The 18591-nt window shown below is 34.8% G+C and overlaps 1 protein-coding gene across 4 annotated transcripts in view; it reads right to left on the bottom strand.

The window, feature by feature from the left end:
• The window catches only part of SLAIN2 (SLAIN motif family member 2), an 81260-nt gene that overhangs the window by 15725 nt on the left and 46944 nt on the right, over positions 1-18591 (bottom strand). For 3 of the 4 annotated variants that reach the window (XM_067735902.1, XM_067735904.1, XM_067735905.1), the window contains one exon: positions 11103-11180. The exons of the other annotated variant lie outside the window; for it this stretch is intronic. In XM_067735902.1, the coding sequence (XP_067592003.1) occupies positions 11103-11180 (78 nt within the window). The remainder of the gene's footprint in view (positions 1-11102; positions 11181-18591) is intronic. 4 annotated transcript variants of the gene reach the window in all.

Genomic DNA, 18591 nt, shown 5'->3' with positions numbered 1-18591 from the left:
CTTTCTCTGACCATAATACAATCAAACTAGAAATCAATAACTAAAAGGTAACAAAAAGATGAAAAAAATCACTTGAAAACTAAATGATATACTTCTCAATAGAAATTTTATAATACATGGAACGGAATAAAAATTAAAATACAAAATATCAAAGTTTGTGGGTCATAATTAGGAAAAAGAAAAGTCTTAAATCAGTAATCTAAGTTCCTACTTCAAAAAGCTAGAGAAAGTAAAATAAACTCAAAGCAAGCAGAAGATAATAAAGAGCACAAATCAATGAGACTGAATAAAGAAAAACAGAGAAATCAAAGAAATAAAGATTTCTTTCAAGAGGACAATAAAATTGACAAGCCTGACAAAATAAAAAGGAGAGAAAACACAAATTACCAATATCAGTAATGAAATCGGATATCACTGCAGACCCTGAAGACATCTAAAGGATCATAAGGGAGTACTAAGAACAATCCTACACACATTAATTTGACAATTTAGATGAAATGAACCGATTCTTCAAAAAACTAGCACGACTCATCTTGTATATAACAGATAAACTGAATGGCCATATAATTATTAAGGAAACTGATTTCATAATTCAAAACCCTCTGAAAGAGAAACCTCCAGGCCCAGATGGTTTTGCTGGAAAATTCTACCAAAGGTTTAAAGAAGAATTAACACCAATTCTATACACTCTCTATCAGAAAACAGAAGAGGAGGGAACACATCACAATTCATTTTATGAAAGTAGTATCACCAGTAGTACCAAAAACTACTGTGTCACTAGAGAGTGACAAAAAAGATAGTGTCAAAAAAGAAACCTATGGACCAATATCTGTCAGGAAAATAGACATAAACCTCCTTAACAAAATATTAGCAAACAGAACTCAGCGATACATAAAAAAAAATTATATACCATGATTGAGTGGGATTTATTCCAGGATGCAAAGTTGGTTCAGTATTTGAAAATCAATCCATGTAATCTACCACCATAACAGGCTAAAGAAGAAAAATCACATGAGCCTATTTATTGATGTAAAAAAAGTGTCTGACAAAATTTAACACATATTCATGACAAAATTTTCAGAAAAACAGGGAATAGGAACTTTAACTTGATAAAGAGCACCTACAAAAAATCTACAGCTAACATATTTAATGATGAAAGACCGAACGCTTCCCCTCTAAGATCAGGAACAAGGCAAGGATATAGGCTCTCACCACTCTTATGTAACACATGCTGGAAGTTCCAGCCAGTGCAATAAACAAGAAAAGGAAATAACGGACATATAGATTAGAAAGAAAGAAAGAAACTTTCTCCATGATTGTTTACAAAGAAAATCCCAAGGAATCTAAAAACAAAAGAACAAAAAAAACCTTCCAGAAATTTCGAGTTCAGGAAAGTCACAGGATGGAAGATTAACATACAAAAATCGACTGTATTTCTATACGCTGGCAATAAATGCACGGAAATAAAAATTTTAAATGCAATACCATTTGCACTGCACCCCAAAAAAGAGAAAATAGATATACAGATGTAAATCTAATAAAACAAATCTCGGCAAATATCACAGGTTAGCTGCAAAGATCAAATGAGCAATGTGTAAGTAAACTGTTGGTAAAATGTAAAATATTATAGGATTTGTAAGGTGTATCATATCCATGCCTCCCTTATCTAAGGAAGATGGTGCTTTTCAGCCTGCTGCAGCTCAGTTATCTGGAAAGATATTCAACAATGTCACTCAGGACAGTCTCCTAAGCTGTCCTTATAAATTAACTAAAATATAGGGATTAAGTAAATTAGGCTCCATTACCCAAATTAATTATGACAGCAGGCTATAGTTTCTCTTTACTCATTGTGGATACCGAGAATTACACTTGAATCAAGGCACAAAATGAAGGAATGTTATCGGCTCCAAGCAAGAATTAGAATTCTATTTATAAAACTGAGATATGACTAAGAATGTTAACTGTGGTGTCTAAGTCATCTCTAAAATGGAATGGTGGGTGATATGAGGATTCTTAATTTTTCAATATTCATTTTTGTCTTTCAATAAGCATTTAATAAAAATGGTAAGTTTATTTTCTAATTAAGGCTTGTATAATTCAGCAGGCACTTTAAAATGGAGAAATTGAGTAAACTGTATACTGTTCTTAGCTTGATACTCACTGAATACAAAATGTTTTACAAATAATATATCTCAATATTAAACACTATCTTGCAATATAAAAACTAGACACTTCAAGTGGTTATCTTCACAGTCATGTGTCAACCAAACTACAAATTACATTAATTGTACAATTTTTAAAAATATGTAAATATACAATAAATGCACAGTTTGCAATAAAAATACACACATTGCCAAACACTGGCTACCATGACTGATGGGGAGCAAAGTACATATGCCATTCAATTATTTAAAAAATAAAGACAAAAATACTTCCTTGTTGGGCTTCCCCGGTGGCGCAGTGGTTGAGAGTCCGCCTGCCGATGCAGGGGACATGGGCTTGTGCCCCGGTCTGAGAAGATCCCACGTGTCGTGGAGTGGCTGGGCCCATGAGCCATGGCTGCTGAGCGTGTGTGTCCGGAGCCTGTGCTCCGCAATGGGAGAGGCCGCAACAGTGAGAGGCCCGCATACCGCAAAAAAAAAAAAAAAAAAAAAAACTTCCTTGTCAACTATCCCTTACTTTATAGGTATATCATTCCAGTCACTCAATGGTCTATGCACCATAAATGATGGCAACAGGTTACTGACATAATAAGGACTTTAAAATAACTTCTGGTTATTAAAGACCACAGAGATGAAGTAAATATGATTCTCTCATTACAGAGTTAAAGAATCCTTGTTAGGACTTCCCTGGTGGCGCAGTGGTTAAGAATCCACCTGCCAATGCACGGGACACGGGTTCAAGCCCTGATCCAGGAAGATCCCACATGCTGCGGAGCAGCTAAGCTCGTGCGCCAGAACTACTGAGCCTGTGCTCTCTAGAGCCCATGTGCCGCAACTACTGAGCCCATGAGCAGCAACTACTGAAACCCGTGTGCTCTAGGGTCCGCGTGCTGCAACTACTGAGCCCATGAGCAGCAACTACTGAAACCCATGTACTCTAGAGCCCGTGAGCCACAACTACCAAGCCTGAGCACCACAACTACTGAAGCCCACATGTTCTAGAGCCTGCGTGCCACAACTACTGAGCCCACGAGCCGCAAATGCTGAAACTGGTGTGCTCTAGGGCCCATGTGCTACAACTACTGAAGCCCGTGTGCCCAGAGCCTGTGCTCTGCAACAAGAGAAGCCACCACAATGAGAAGCTTGAGCACCACAACGAAGAGCAGTCCCCACTCACCACAACTAGAGAAAGCCCACGCGCAGCAACAAAGACCCAACACAGCCAAAAATAAATAAATAGATAAATAATTTTTAAAAAATCCTTGTTAAAAGAGATACTAGTAACTACTACAACCCTTCCACTTTACAGAGACGGAAAATTGCCACAACCACAGAAATCAACTGAGCAAATAAACAGGAAAGTCAGGACTTGAATTCAGGTCTCCTGATTCCCAGATTGGTGTTCTTTACCTCTCGGTAATACCAAAAGAGAAACACCTCTGGGAGTAGACATTAAAGTGTCTTTTTCGCCATTTTAATTTTCAACTAGACTCAGAAAGTTTATTTGTGGGGCTACTATCCTATGCAGGTTTTATAATATACAACACCAAGGCATATTAAGTTTGTAATGGCTGACAAGTAATCATAAAAAAACAAGACATAGAATCCCTTGATTTCTTCTTTCATTAGGGTACAGTACTTACCATTATTTTTATAAGCATATATTTATCAAGAGAATATTTATTATACATAAGAGGCAGAAGAAACCCCTGGGAACAGGTTTTGCTAGCTTTTCTTCCATACATACAAAAAGACTGACAGATAAGAATAAATAAGCTACCAGCAAACATCTGCAGCATTAGCAGCATTATTTACAACAGGTACAAAGTGAAAACAACTCAAATGTCCACCAACTGATGAATGGATAGACAAAATTTGTTTGAAAGAAGCCAGTTGCAAAGATCACATATTGTATGATTCCACTGATATGAAATGTTCAGAACAGGCAAATCCAGAATCAGAAAGATTAGTGGTTGCCAGTGACTGGAAGGAGTGGGGAATGGGAGTGACTGTTAATGGGCATGGTGTTTCTTATGGGGTGATGATAATCTCTAAAATCAGACAGTGGTTAACAGTTGCTCAACTCTGTGAATATACAGTTGACCTTTGAGCAATTCAGGGGGTTAGGGGTGCTGACCCTCTGCACACTGGAAAATTCCACATATAACTTTGCAGTTGGCCCTCTACATGCATGGTTCTGCACCTGTGGATTCAACCAACTACAGATTGTGTAGTATTGTAGCACACACTTAGTGAAAAAAATTCGTGTATAAATGAACCCATACAGTTCAAACCCGTGTTGTTCAAGGGTCAACTGTACTAAAAAACACTGATTTATACACTTTAAAAGGATGAATTTTAAAACAGGGGAGGGGAGTAAAAGCAAGAAATCTCAGAAAATAAACAGCCGTATATATATATTTTTTGCGGTACGCGGGCCTCTCACTGTTGTGGCCTCTCCCGTTGCGGAGCACAGGCTCCGGACACGCAGGCTCAGCGGCCATGGCTCACGGGCCCAGCCACTCCGCCAACAGCCATATTTTTGAACAGTTTCCTAAAACAAAAGAAGAGGGAGCACTAGAGCCATAAATTAGAAAATCTTAAACTCCCTTTCTAAACGTTTAGAAAAACCAATTTCACAGAAAAATGAGCAATAGAAAAAGAGTAAGGCAAAATCCCATATAAAGTTATTAAATAAAAAATAGAGAGAATAAGGAATAGAATAACATTCCTACTAATGGTGAAACCTTGCCAAATATGTCCACCATGCACACACACAAAAAGATGAAAATTACGAGATATGAAAGAACATAAATCAGAATGAATGAACACTCAAAAGGGAGGTGGTGGAACACAGAAAAGAATCAGACATAAAATAAATCATTTCAAAATGAAGTCTAAGACAGAAGGAATACAAGAGTCACCATACACAGGACCTTATGCTTTAAAAGAAATAAACAATGAAAATAAACTTATAGAACAAGAAGAAATGAAGAAAGATGAAAAGGATTCAAGAGAAGGCAAGAAACACAGAAGAAAGGCAAAGAACACCCAACATGTGTACAAGAAGAGTCCCCACAAAAAAAGAAAGCCAAAGCAAAAGAACACAATAAAAAAAAACTATAATTCTAAAGAACTTGCCTAAAATTTTTAAAACTCTGCAATTTCAAATTGAAATAACACACCACATATCTGGGGAAATCAACTCAGAATGACAAACACTAAGACATATTCTAATAAACTATTGAACTTTAAAGGAGAAAAAAACAACCTTTGGACATCCAGATAAAAAGACCAAACGATTGGAATGGAAACAATTCTTTATTCCTGACAAAAATGGAGTCATATATTTAAGATACTCAAGGAAAGAAAATGTGAGCCAAAGATTTCGTATCTAGCTAATGACTTTCAAATATAAAAAGAGCAGACAAGCTGTCATCAACATGCAAAAATTGAGGGAATGGATATTGTTCCCATAACTCCTTAAGGAATCTAACTGAGGATAAGCTTTAAACAAGAAAACTGACTGGTGAGACAATATCAACAGACAGGTAGCAAGCATCAAATATTATTTAAATGTAGGGCTGAGACTAAATGAGGCATATAAAGAAGAGTATATAATAGTTATTTATGGAAAAAGTTTTTTTATTTTTATTGGAGTATAGTTGATTTACAATGTTGTGTTAATTTCAGGTGTACAGCAAAGTGAATCAGCTATACATACACATATAACCACTCTTTTTTTAGATTCTTTTCCGATATAGGCATTACAGAGTATTGAGCAGAGTTCCCTGTGCTATACAGCAGGTTCTTATTAGTCATCTATTTTATATATAGTAGTGAATATATGTCAATCTCCCAATTTATCCCTTCCCCCCTTATCCCCTAGTAACCTATTTATGGAAAAAGTTTTATAAACTGCTTTTAGTAACCATATTGTATGGTATTACACTAATGTTATCCCCAGAAGATTCTGTGTAAAATGTGGGAGAAAACAAATTATTAAATGATAGTCTATTTCTATGTGTTTCTGAGAGAGACTTCTCGGAGCAGAATAAAAGAAAGCAAGCTTTAAGTTAAAAGAGGTTAAGTAATTATCCTCAAGCCCTAAATTTGATTAGGAAGTATCAGCATGAACTCATTAAGGCATTCAATCTTAAAAAATATACAAACACAAATCTACACATATATATTTCTAGTAATTGAAAAGAACTAGAAATAATGACCAACTGGATAGTAAACAGCACAACTAAAAACTCAGACTTTGGTTTTGAAATTCCATTTCCTACCAAAAGAAATCAGGATTTTTTTTTTGAGAAATAACTAAATTCAGGTCTGTGGCAGGAAGTGTATAAGATGAGCCTATCTTGTCATACCAGTTATCAAGACGTTGTCAAAGACTACCAGGGTTGTGTCAAAAAGACCTGAACACCAACTTGAAGATGCTTCTACCAAAGTTGGGAAAATACTCAGATCGAAACACATTAAAAAATGTTTAAATCTGTAAGTTTATAATGATATATATACATATATATATATATATATGTATGTGTATGTGTATGTATATATATGAAAAATATTGGTCACCTTTGGAGGATCCTAGATTGCCAATTTTTTATTTTGTAAACTGGTAAATAAAGGGAAAGAACAAGTATTGAAATAAAACCTCAGTGCTGGTTAACCAAAGAATAAGGTAAAGTTTCTCTTAGGAATGTTAGAATTGAAATAACCCAATTCTGCAATTCCTAATAAAGTAAGGATATAGGCATTATGCATCAATGCCTGCTAATATCATATGATATGAAACAGGCAACGCCAAGAAGTACCACCACCTATATAGCAGTCTTGCCAAAAATAACAACTGAATCTAATTAAGCATGTGGATAACTAACAATTTATAGGAAATACAGAGGAACCTGATAAATGACACCATGGAAAATCCAGTCTGTGTGAACATCTACAGGACAAGTGATTTGGTGGTTTCTTCAAACAACAAGGGGGAGTAAAGAGTTGGAGGAAAACTATAAATTAAGAGAAACTTAAAAAAGACATATATTAAAGAGGCAAAACTATAATTTCATTACTTGGATGATAAAAATTATACAGAAAAGTAAGGAAGTGATCGCTGTAAAAATCTGGAAGAATGGCTATTCTTGGGAGAGGGGGTCAAGAGAGGATTGTGTTTGGAAGCAGATGGGTATAGAGTATCTGAGGTAGTAAGTTCTAGTCTCCTGATATGAATGGTAGTTACAAGGGGGTCACCTTATAGGAATTCATTAAGCTCTCTATGTATTATATGGTTTTCTGAATTTGTGCTATATTTTAAAATAACAAAGATTAAAAAATAGATTTATAAATTAGAAATCCTTTTAAATTTATTAATCCTTATATTCTTAGATAAATGTACTACAGTTTATGAAAGGACAAGTCAAAAAGTTCTACAATCTCCAGATATGGAGAGAAATGCTTTAATAAGGTTAAAGTATAAACTGAGGAAAACTACAGTATATGAAGAGGTGCACTAAGCTGTAGTTTTACTATTGTAAAAAATGTTTCCTCCTCTAATGGTAGCAGCATTTTGCCTTGTCTATAAACTTGGGAGTTAGGGAGGAATAAAAATATAATGAGGGTTAATTGGAATCAGGTGATCTTTTAAAACCACAGAATGTTAAAGGCTTTTAATATTTTAAAATGCAGTCCTATTTAATCAGGAAAATCAAGGTACAAATTTCAGAGAGGTGGAAATTTTGATCTAGGACTTTCTCAGCAAAGGAAATTGATAGATGTAGTCAAGATTTAACTAAAGAGGAAAAAAGAATCTTAGAAAATCATAAAAGCCTTAGCAAGTCTAAATATAAGTAAAATCTATTCAAGTATCATTACAAAGACAGCATGAAATGATCTAACAGAAATTTGTGTGTTTGGAGGGAGCCCCAAGAACAGCCCCCATGCTCTCTCCTTTCCTTCTCCCAATTGTATGTAACAGTCATGGGAGGGAGAGCAACTCCTTCAATTTTAACTGTATCTAAAAACTGTTTATGGCAGAGGCTGGCTTTGATCACAACTTTTAACAGAAGAAAAAGTAAAGAGGGGCTAGAACAGAGGAAAAAAAGTGAAAAGAATGTAATGCATGTATCTTGTTCATGCTTCAGATTCAATACGTGTTAGTTGATAGAAAAGGGAACACGAAATTTAAAATTTCGGATCCAGGGTAATGACAAAATTCCTGGGTTCATATCAATAAGGCCTCTTATAAATATTGCTTATGTCACCTTAAATATCTCAAAATATAGTGAATTAGAAAATTAAAGCAGTATTAGACAACTACCATCATGAACTCCTCCTTAGTTGTTTCTTTCCTTCTAAATAAAAGTATGTTTGTACATTCAAATTTGTCCTTATCTCTACATTCACTTCTCTAATTAGTCTTCATTTTCTTCCCCTGACTTGTTGAGGTTTCTACCCTGTTTATCTCTACTTGACTGAGTTCCCAGCAACTGGAGATAAATAAAATATATCTTTATCAAAGCAGTTTAAGCAGTCACTTCTACGAAGTCTTAAAAAAACACAATGCGTTCTTTCCCTCAAAGAGAAAAGTGGGCTGAAGAAACACAAAAGCTTTGCAAGAAGAAAACGCAAAGAGGGATGTGTCCAGCCCTTCCTGAGTTAGTGGCATGACTGTGTTCATCAAGAAATGTTTATGGAGTGTTTCTTTGTGCCAGGCAACACAGTTTTACTTCCCTTCCGATATTCAAACTCCAGCTACTACTAAATGCAATTAAAATCAAAGTGACCATTTTTCCAATAGTTAAGGAAACCATCTTCTTCCTCTTCCCATGATTCTGTGAGCCCTTAAAATAAGTAAATCAGCTTTCTAGAAAATGTTATAGGCTCATCCCCAGGAAGAGGAACAACTTATTTATGTGGCAATTTACTATCTAGTCCATGTTTCTCTACTGGATGGGATTAATGTGCAAAGGTATCTATGAAAACGTGGTGTCTGAATCCTGTCTGCTTCACATCCCTACAAGAGCAGAGAATCCCACAGTCCAATGCAGACTCCTCTCTCTCAAAGTCTAGACATGAGGGTAAATTAGAAAATCCATTTTGACCTTGGATCCAAGAGATATTCTCCAGCTCAGCTTTACCAGTAATTAAACTAGTATTTTAAATCCTATCATATATTGTTCCTTTTTCAATTGGTTTAGAACTTATAGTGTAAAATGATCATCACCAAGCCACAGTACTGACCACAAAATAAGGGAGTCTGGATTAAGATAAATGAGAGATTAAACAAAATGAAACAAAAAGGAACAAAAAAATCAAACATGCACACGCACAAACTTCTCTTTCTTTACCATGTCATCTAGACAGCTAGAGGTACCAGGAATTATGAGACTGGGTTTTCCTGTTGTCTTATCACAGAGGGCAGGCAGTTTGGTAGTTCAGAATCACAAAAATAATGTAACCTCCACAGGCGTCCCCCACCCCCACAAAAAAACTCAGCCAGAAGTTATGATCTTCTCGATCTAATAAATAGCAACGTAAAATCTTCAAGTAAAATTTTTAAATTATATAAGCGTACCTAATGCCAAAAAACATTATGAAGCAGCTTATAGAGGCATACAAAAAATAAAATTTATATAAACTTAAAATCCTCTCTTGCCCTGGGATAGATACTACAATCCTTTTATAATCATCTGTTTTCACCTACCTTCTACACCTAGAAGTACTCAAAAGTATCTGGAAATCTCAAAAAAGAGGTTTAAGGTCCTCAAATAATTTAAGAACCGTTTCTAAAATGATCCTTAATAAATCACCTTCTTCTCTATCAAAAGAGCGTAATCTATCCAGTCTGTTATTATTTCTGACAGTGGCACCAAAACAGACCCCTACTGGAGGCCTATAACCAGCCCCTGACATCCAAAACACAAACATTCCAACATTCTACTTTTCTATTTGACTATTCTCTTTTCTTTGGATTCTAATATCTAAAACTATTTCCTTAAATTATACTTAATTCACCAAATCATTGCTAAAACATCTGCATTAGTGAACTTGCTAAAGTACCTATTTCAGTACTTTTATAACCATATTAACTAAATCATTTTTTCAACAAATCAAATCCCAAGCCTCCTCTTTCCATATAATGTCCTGTTAGTGTTTTATCCTTCTTATATATATCTTTGTTATTTATTGAGTTCTGAAGCTACCAGGAAATCTACATGTCCTGGATAGGGGAAATATTTTTCCTCCTTGCCTATATTTGTTCTGTACCATTTCCTCTGAGGCTTCTATTCATTCTTATTACTGCTGGTCTATCTAATCCCACAGTGTTTCTCCCAATTCTACTTCTTCCTAGCTGTCCATACATCCAATCTCTTGAAACCAACATGATAACTTTGATGTCAACCTTCATATATTTCTTCAGCTGTCAGTTCTTACAAAAGCTACCATTCCATGAATATTCCAAACATCATCAGTTAACAACTCTGCTTTAACGTCAATCAATTTCTAATATGAAAACATGCTTGTTTTCATCCTACAGATAAGTAAATCCAAAAACCAAAGACAGAAGAAAAAACATAACATACAGAATGTCTGGCATTTGGTTCATTTTAAAGCATTTATTAGTTTACCTAACAAAGTTAAAACAATAACCTTCAGTTTTAGGTAAGAAAAATGATAAATTCTCTAATATTAAATGCTATATATCACTTATTCCTTTTAGAATTGCAACCCAATACATACCTCTGTAGAAAATGAGTTTCTTCTGGATTTATCCAAGTAACAGAGAATGAATACACATTATTTTAGTATTAAAAAAAAAGACTAAAATGTGCCTTATAGACATCACTGACTCAGTATGCCAAAAGGTAAAAGATTTAACTAACTTGACCATTTGCTGAAATTTAAAACTTAGTAAGAGGCTGTAGTTACCTCTTTTTGTAGATGAAGTTTGAAGCAACTGTTTGGCTTTGAGGGAAGTACGAGGCAAATTTTTCAGCCTTTGCGAAGCTGTTGAAAAATAAGGAACTGTAATATTTGCCTGGAAGGACAAGATAAAGACTATAGCTTCTGTAAACTTGAATATTTTAATACAAACTTGAAAATTTATCAAGGAACAGATAAGGTGAAACTATGTTAGAATCCTAGAAGCAGAGGAATCTTAAAGTGATGCTTAGTGCATTAAGTTGGAAAAGAAAGGGAATGGAAACCTTAGTGCAAAGTGCATACTTTCCAAAATTATTTCTTATAGATGAGAAAATCTATAATATGTAAACCAATCAAAATATCAAAGAGAAAACAAACCACCAGCAAACATGCTACAGGATGCAAAGAATACAAAGCTAATAAGTAAAGTGATGAACGCAAGCACACAGTACAGAAAAAAAAATAAACGTAGTACTTGTTCAGCGCAAAAAGCAGACTTTGGCAAAGCAGTTATTGTTAGATGAACTGTCCTAACATGAAATAGTAATCCCCATACTCAAAAAGGAGAAGAAAACTCAGAACCAGGCAGGTCCTCAAGGGAGTAAACAATCTAGTTGCTTTAATATGTTCAACATCATCTTGCCGTAGAATTCAACTAATTGCACTTCAGACTTTGGGTAGCAACATATCTGGACTATGCACACATGCATACGGGGTGGGCAGGGGTGTGTATGTGTTGGGGTTGAGGGATTTGGAAGAGTCAGAGCATCTGGTTTTTAAAGTGATCAATGAGGAGTTCTAAGCTTTCTTTGGAACTCCTAATCTATTAACTGCAGCGAAACTCTCATAACCGGCAATTAAGCAGCAGTTCAGAGCCATCTGGAGTTAAATCTCTTTGGCTCCAATGAACTGATGATTCCCACATGTACCAGTGCAGTCACCTATTTAAGTGGCTCTAAAATGTCATTCTACCCATTTGAAAGTCAGACTTCATATACCTCTAGGATTTATATGCAACGCCCCCAACCCGCCCCCAAAAAGAGATCTCAAACCATAAATCTGGCCAGAGTTTAAACAATCATTGGGTTGATAAATGGATTACTTGATATATCACCAAAAAGAATTAAGGAGAATTTTTCTTTCCCTCTATTGCTTAACCGTATCAATGCTGATAGGATTTTCTCACTGTCTAATAGTAAACATTTTTAAAAAGTACCAAATGCATTTGATTTCAATTTCTGTAACACTTACTACAACACATTACTGCAGCTAAACAATATTGTATGCCAGTTTAAGTTAAATATATTGCCAGGCAGACAAGCAAAAAATTCTCCAAACCTAAAAAACACCAATTTTATAATGCATTACCTCATATCTATCCCACAGAAATATAGGATGCTATCGTCATTGAATATTCTTCATTTACATATTTATTCATACATGCTTTCAACCATTCATATTTTCATTCATTCACTCATTCATTCATTCCTGCTTTCTTTCATTCTTTCAAGTAATTATCTACTTTATTAGAGGCACTGTTTTAGGAACAATGGATTCAGTATCCAGCTAGATAGACAAAGTTCCTACTTTCATGTAACTAAGATTTTAGGGAAGGGGAAACAATAAACAAAGAGTAAAATATATGGCCTGCAAGATGGTGATAGCTGCTAAGGAGAATATTAAGTAGGAAAGGGGGACAAGAAGTAGGAAATTTAAGTTGCAATTACAAATAGAGTCATCAGGAAATATCTCCCTGAGATGACATTTGCCCAAAGATCTGAAGGAAGAGAGGAAGTGAGCCATACAGATATCAGGGGAATGCATTCGATATGGAAGGAAAAGCAGCAGTAAGGACCTGAGGTAGGAGTGTGCCTGCTATATTTGAAGAACAGAAGTAGGCCATGGTGATTGGAGTGGAGTAAATGAGGGCAAAAGGTAACCAACTGTACATACACTGGCAATCCACAGTATCTATTAACTATTATAATTTTTTAAACGAGGGTTTAACATATCACCTCTAATCAACTGTCCTGGAAAGATCTTATTTAAATTAATAGCTACAATAACTCCAATGGACCTTATTTATCCCTCAAGTTTCATGGGTGATGCCACAAGAACAGCATCTACAGACAAGTGAAAACTGTCCAACAATAAGTCAAAGAATCAGATAGGATCCTGTTTATAGCAAATAGGATCAGGCAGTATACTCTAAATTTGCCTGATACAGATGGAATGAAATGAATGATCTTCATGAGATACCACAAAGTCACATAATGTTACTCAAATAAGAACAAAAACTAAATTTTAATCTGAATTATCAATCGTAATTTGATCTGTTTTCTAATGACGAAACCACTTTTTATTTATTTATTTTGTCCGCACAGCTTGCGGGATCTTAGTTCCCCAACCGGGATCAAACCCAGGCCCAGGCAGTGAAAGTGTCAAGTCCTAACCACTGGACCGCCAGAGAAGTCCCCAAAATCACTTTTTAAAGATAAATTATAGTAGTTAAACTGAAAGTCTCCAAATCCTTCTAGAACTTTAATCCATTCTCCACATTGCTACCAGACTGAGTTTCTTAAGAAGTAACCCTGATTAAAAGCCTATGATGGCTCGCCATGCTTATAAGATGAAATCTAAACTCCTTAATATGAAATTTATTTGATTCATTTATTTTTTTGGCTGCACCGCGCGGCTCGTGGGATCTTAGTTCCCTGACCAGGGATCGAACCCTCACCCTCGGCAATGAAAGCGTGCAGTCTTAACCACTGGACCGCCGGGGAATTCCCAACATGATATTTAAAAGCTCCCACAATCTAACCCCTACCTACATCTCTCGTCCTTGGTCACTGCACCAACTAACCATCCTGTGACCCACACTTTAGTCAAACAAAACCACTATAATCAGGGTGCCATTCTTAAGACTTCATTACTGGTCCCACTGTTTGGAAAACTTATACTTCCTTTCCTCGTGTGACAACTCCTCCAGAGTTGGCTGAGACATCTTTCAATACCTTTCCTGAAAACCTCTTCATACCTGCTGTGTAATGCCTCTCCTGTTCCCACATCACTTCCTGCCTATCACTTCCTCTTTTGGAGGGCATGAGCTGTCTCTTTCACATTTATATTCCCAGTGCTTGGAACATATACACCCAATAAATATCTGTTGAATAATTAAGAAACACATAAGTGACTGAGTACTGGATAAAATCCAGAGATTCAAACTAAATATTCGAGATCCTCCACAGCTGAGGTCCAATTGAGTGGTTCTCAAACTTAAATATGCCAGAGTCAGCTAAGACACTTCTAAAAAATAGATTCTGGGTCCCCATCCCAGATGTATTCAATCAACATTTCCAGAAGTAAAGGTCAGAAAAACTACATTTATAAAATCTCTTCGTGATAACTGACAACATCATTACACTACTTATCCTTAAACAGGAGTTCTACAAGTATCTCACTCATTTGTACATTAGCCAATTACACAGATTTATCATGACTTATTTATTTCAATTTATATTTCATAATTATATAAAATTTGAGTGTAACCTTTTAGTGTTTTGGTCACAAGTGAAATCTGGATGAGAATTCCTTCCCCATGAGCCTAAGTGCAGTCTGGCCTATGTATAAGCTGACAACTGCCCTGGACACTTCCTCTTCAGTGAGAGGTCCAGAGTACAATACTGATCCTATACATCTCTTCTTTGGGAGTATACTCTGTATCCTATTCAAATATATTCTTCCATTTAGTTAAATGTAAGCAAGCAAGTGGATAAATATTACAATGACTTATTTTACTCTTGTGGTAATTCACAAAGTATTTATAGTTCAGTCTCAAATCATGCTCCAGTAGAGTCATCCAAGAATATTTTCCAAGATGCCTCCTCATTTGAAATTAGGTCAGCATGATGTAATCCAAACAATGATTGGGAGGAAATCAGGAGACTCATGGAGGAGTTGAGAAGAGGGAGTAATTTGGCTTGGTTTTGCCACTTTTCTAGTTACTTGACATTGTACATATAATTTATATGGATCTTTCTCCCTCTCTATAAAAATGAAAAATGAGATGTTGTGAGGTTCAAATGGGACAATACATGTGAAAGTAAACTCATACTACTTTTTATAAAACCAGCAGATTGCCTTGGGTTTTTCTCTCTTCTCTTATTTCTGAACCAGTAATTCCTATATTTTTCTGAAAATTAAACTTTCTATTAAACCTGTGCTCCAGTGGTCTTAGAAAGCAAGCACTAGTCTTTTGAAAAACTGTCGATGAGAAACATTCCTTCCCTTAACTGGAGAATCTGAGAAAATTACATGTATCAATGACCTCTGCAATGCTCTGGTTTTCTTAAACTTTTTAAGTTACTCATATTTTCCAAATATAAAAGTCAAGAATTGGTAATAGCTATCAAAATGAAAATATATTAGAACTCTCATAATATTCATATTTGAATGCCAACATCCACAATAATGCAGCCATAGCAAATAAGCATATAAAAATAGTGATTGGCATAGTAACAAGGCAAAAGAAGTGGTCCCTTAGGTGGAAATAAAGCAACCTTGCAAAGTTAGGTTCATGCAGACCAGCAAGTAAGAACCAAAGCTTTACCACTTAAGAGCTGGAAAAATACTTGTAAGAAAATAAAATGCAGCAAATATATAAACTTGGTTTATATAAAATATTTAAAATGCTAATTCATATATAAAACTTGCCATTGTAATATCTGGACATAATTATATATCAAAATAAAAAGGCTATTATGAAAACAGTACACCTATATACACACACTAGTTAAAACACACATATATATTATGTATCAAAGATATACGTAAAATTTTCAGAAAAATAGGTAACACTTTATTTTGCTTTATAATATATTAACTTTAAACAAAACGTTTTAAATTTTTTTTTTCTTTTTTTTGGGCCGTGCTGCACGGCTTCTGTTATCTTAGTTCCCCAACCAGGGACTGAACCTGGGGCCACGGCAGTGAAAGCCTAAGTCCTAATTACTGGACCTCCAAGGAACTCTCAAGTTTTAAATATTTTTATAAAATAAACTTTATTAATTTTAACCTGCCAATATTCTGGATTTACTACTTTCCAAATACGTTTTTGTGAGTAGTGTGATTCTATACTAAAATAAATATTTGTGACATTTTCATCATAAATAAACTTCACTACAGCTACATATATAAAAATAAACAAGTATATGCAATTTTTAAAATAGGATGGTACCTTACTTTTTCTTCTGCCTATACATTATTCAAATATTGAAATACGACTATGAAACAGTATACATATATCCCACTTAAAAGTAAATTAGTGATTAGAATCTCATTATGTTTCTTTATGTATTTTCCTTAATAATCCACTTCTGGGGAAAAAGAAAAAAATAATTTACCTACAGGAAAAAAAAATTCTAGGGAATCAGCAGTTGATTATACAATGGTAATTCTACCACTAGAGAAGGTGAGTAGTTATCATAAAGTTTAAGATATGGTCAATATATTCTTTTTTTATTAACATTTTTATCCTAGGTTCTCAATCTTTTATTGTTCCTTCTCTTTTTGTAAAGAGTTATTTTTCATTTCCATACAGCTTTAAGATGCTAGAATAGTTTAAATAAACAAACAGCATGTATGAGGGCATGAGGGAACAAATCTGAGTAAAGATTTGGTACTGACAATAATGGAATGAGGTAAAAAGGATATAGATATAGCTGGTTTCATCAAAGAGCTGGGAAGCTGTCTGAAAATATGTCATGGAAAGATTTGAGAAATTCAGAATTTAACAATTTCAAACTAAGTATTAAAGCGCCTCTGAAAGCCAAGTGAAAATGGTGTTTTGGATTATCTGTGCATAGACTGTAGAAGTGTAGCTTATAATATACATGAGTTTTGTTACTTAATATTCTTAACGATATAAAAGTTTCTTTCCTGTTTTATTAACACTGTGGATTGCTCTTCCCAAGAGGGAAGAAAACCCCAGAAACAGGATATTATTAAATCAAATTAACTTAATTTGCAGGTTTAAAGGCACAAAACCTATCACTCACCACTTCAGCAATAACTTAGAGTTCAAACTGTATCTTTACTTTCATTTTTTAAATTTTGTGAATCTCTATTTTCTACACCATTTATGAGTACCACATGAGTACCATAACGGCACTCTTAAACACACAGTTCACATGGTCTGTGTGTTTAAAATTTAATGTGATATAAAAACATGTTTTTGCACACCTCCATCTAAAAAAATGAGGTACCCAAATCTCTAGGTATCAGTTTTCTACAACGCCTTAAATTTTAGAGTTTATCTTAGAAAAAAAAAGAAATAATATTTCTGGATAATTTTTATGTCTTAGTACTAAACCACTGATGTGACAAATCTCTCTAAATGGGCTTTGGCTTTCAATCAGGATCAACATGGGTCTGAATCCTAACTTGCTACTTATAAGCTGTATGGTATGATCATAGATAACTTATGTAACCTTTCAAAGCTTCAATTTCCTAATATGTAAAATGTGTTAGTAATTGAACCTACTTCATAGAATTGTTCAGAGGATTAAACAGAATTATGAATGTTTGGTACCGTACAATGTGAGTTCTATAATAAAAATAATATTATATGCAATTTGTAAATAGGGAAAATTTATCAATATATCACAAAAGTCATTTTGGTTCAAATGTATTTTTTTCTGGACTGGATTTTTGAGCCACCAAGTAACAGCAGCTTAATACAAACTACACAAAGTCAGCTAAACACAATAGAGCCAAGGAAGAGTGCAAGGGGATTTAAAAAGAGTTGAATGCTTTCAAAGTTGTGTTACTCAATACACAAGTTATAAATGGACAGTCAATAACCTCATGTCTGTATCACTTCTTTGTCACAGCTTTGAGGAAATGAAGGAACACATCACAGTGACCACTTCAACCACTGACAGTAAACATGCTACAAAGGAACTGAATGAATCAAACTACAAAACTGATGTGAACTGTGGGATAGAAGGCATGCATATTGAGCATTTCTAAGATTGTAGAAATAACTCTGATAGTTGTTTAAAACTGGTTTGACTGCATGCTCATATCTACCCTACTTAATACGCAATACTTTCTGGAAAGTATTCAATTCTGTTTTAGTCTCTCTGTAAAGTACAGAGTGCCATCTACTCCCACATCACTTCTTAGCTCAGTTTGGCCACTTTGTCTTAGAAGTTCCTTCTGCATGATTATCTGATCTTTGTTTATGGTGCATATGTCTCCTTAATTCAACGGTCTCAACGTTCCTTTCCATCAGGTTACCTTCAACTTTTTTTAAAAATGAAATTCTACATTTGCTGGAGTATTTATTTTATTTATTAAGAATTTAACATGCCTTTAATTGTGCTATTATTTTCATGGGATCATTATTGTTTTTATTAATGTTCTAGTAAGAAAGCTCCTTGGGTTTTAAGTGGTCTGCTTCAGGACTATTTCCCCCCAAAATCCTGTCATTTTT

The sequence above is a fragment of the Pseudorca crassidens genome, chromosome 4, assembly GCF_039906515.1.
Source record: "Pseudorca crassidens isolate mPseCra1 chromosome 4, mPseCra1.hap1, whole genome shotgun sequence".
In the NCBI taxonomy this organism is placed as follows: Eukaryota; Metazoa; Chordata; class Mammalia; order Artiodactyla; family Delphinidae; genus Pseudorca; species Pseudorca crassidens.
The sequence above is the reverse complement of the archived record's forward strand: the minus strand, read 5'-3'. Positions and strand labels throughout refer to the sequence as shown.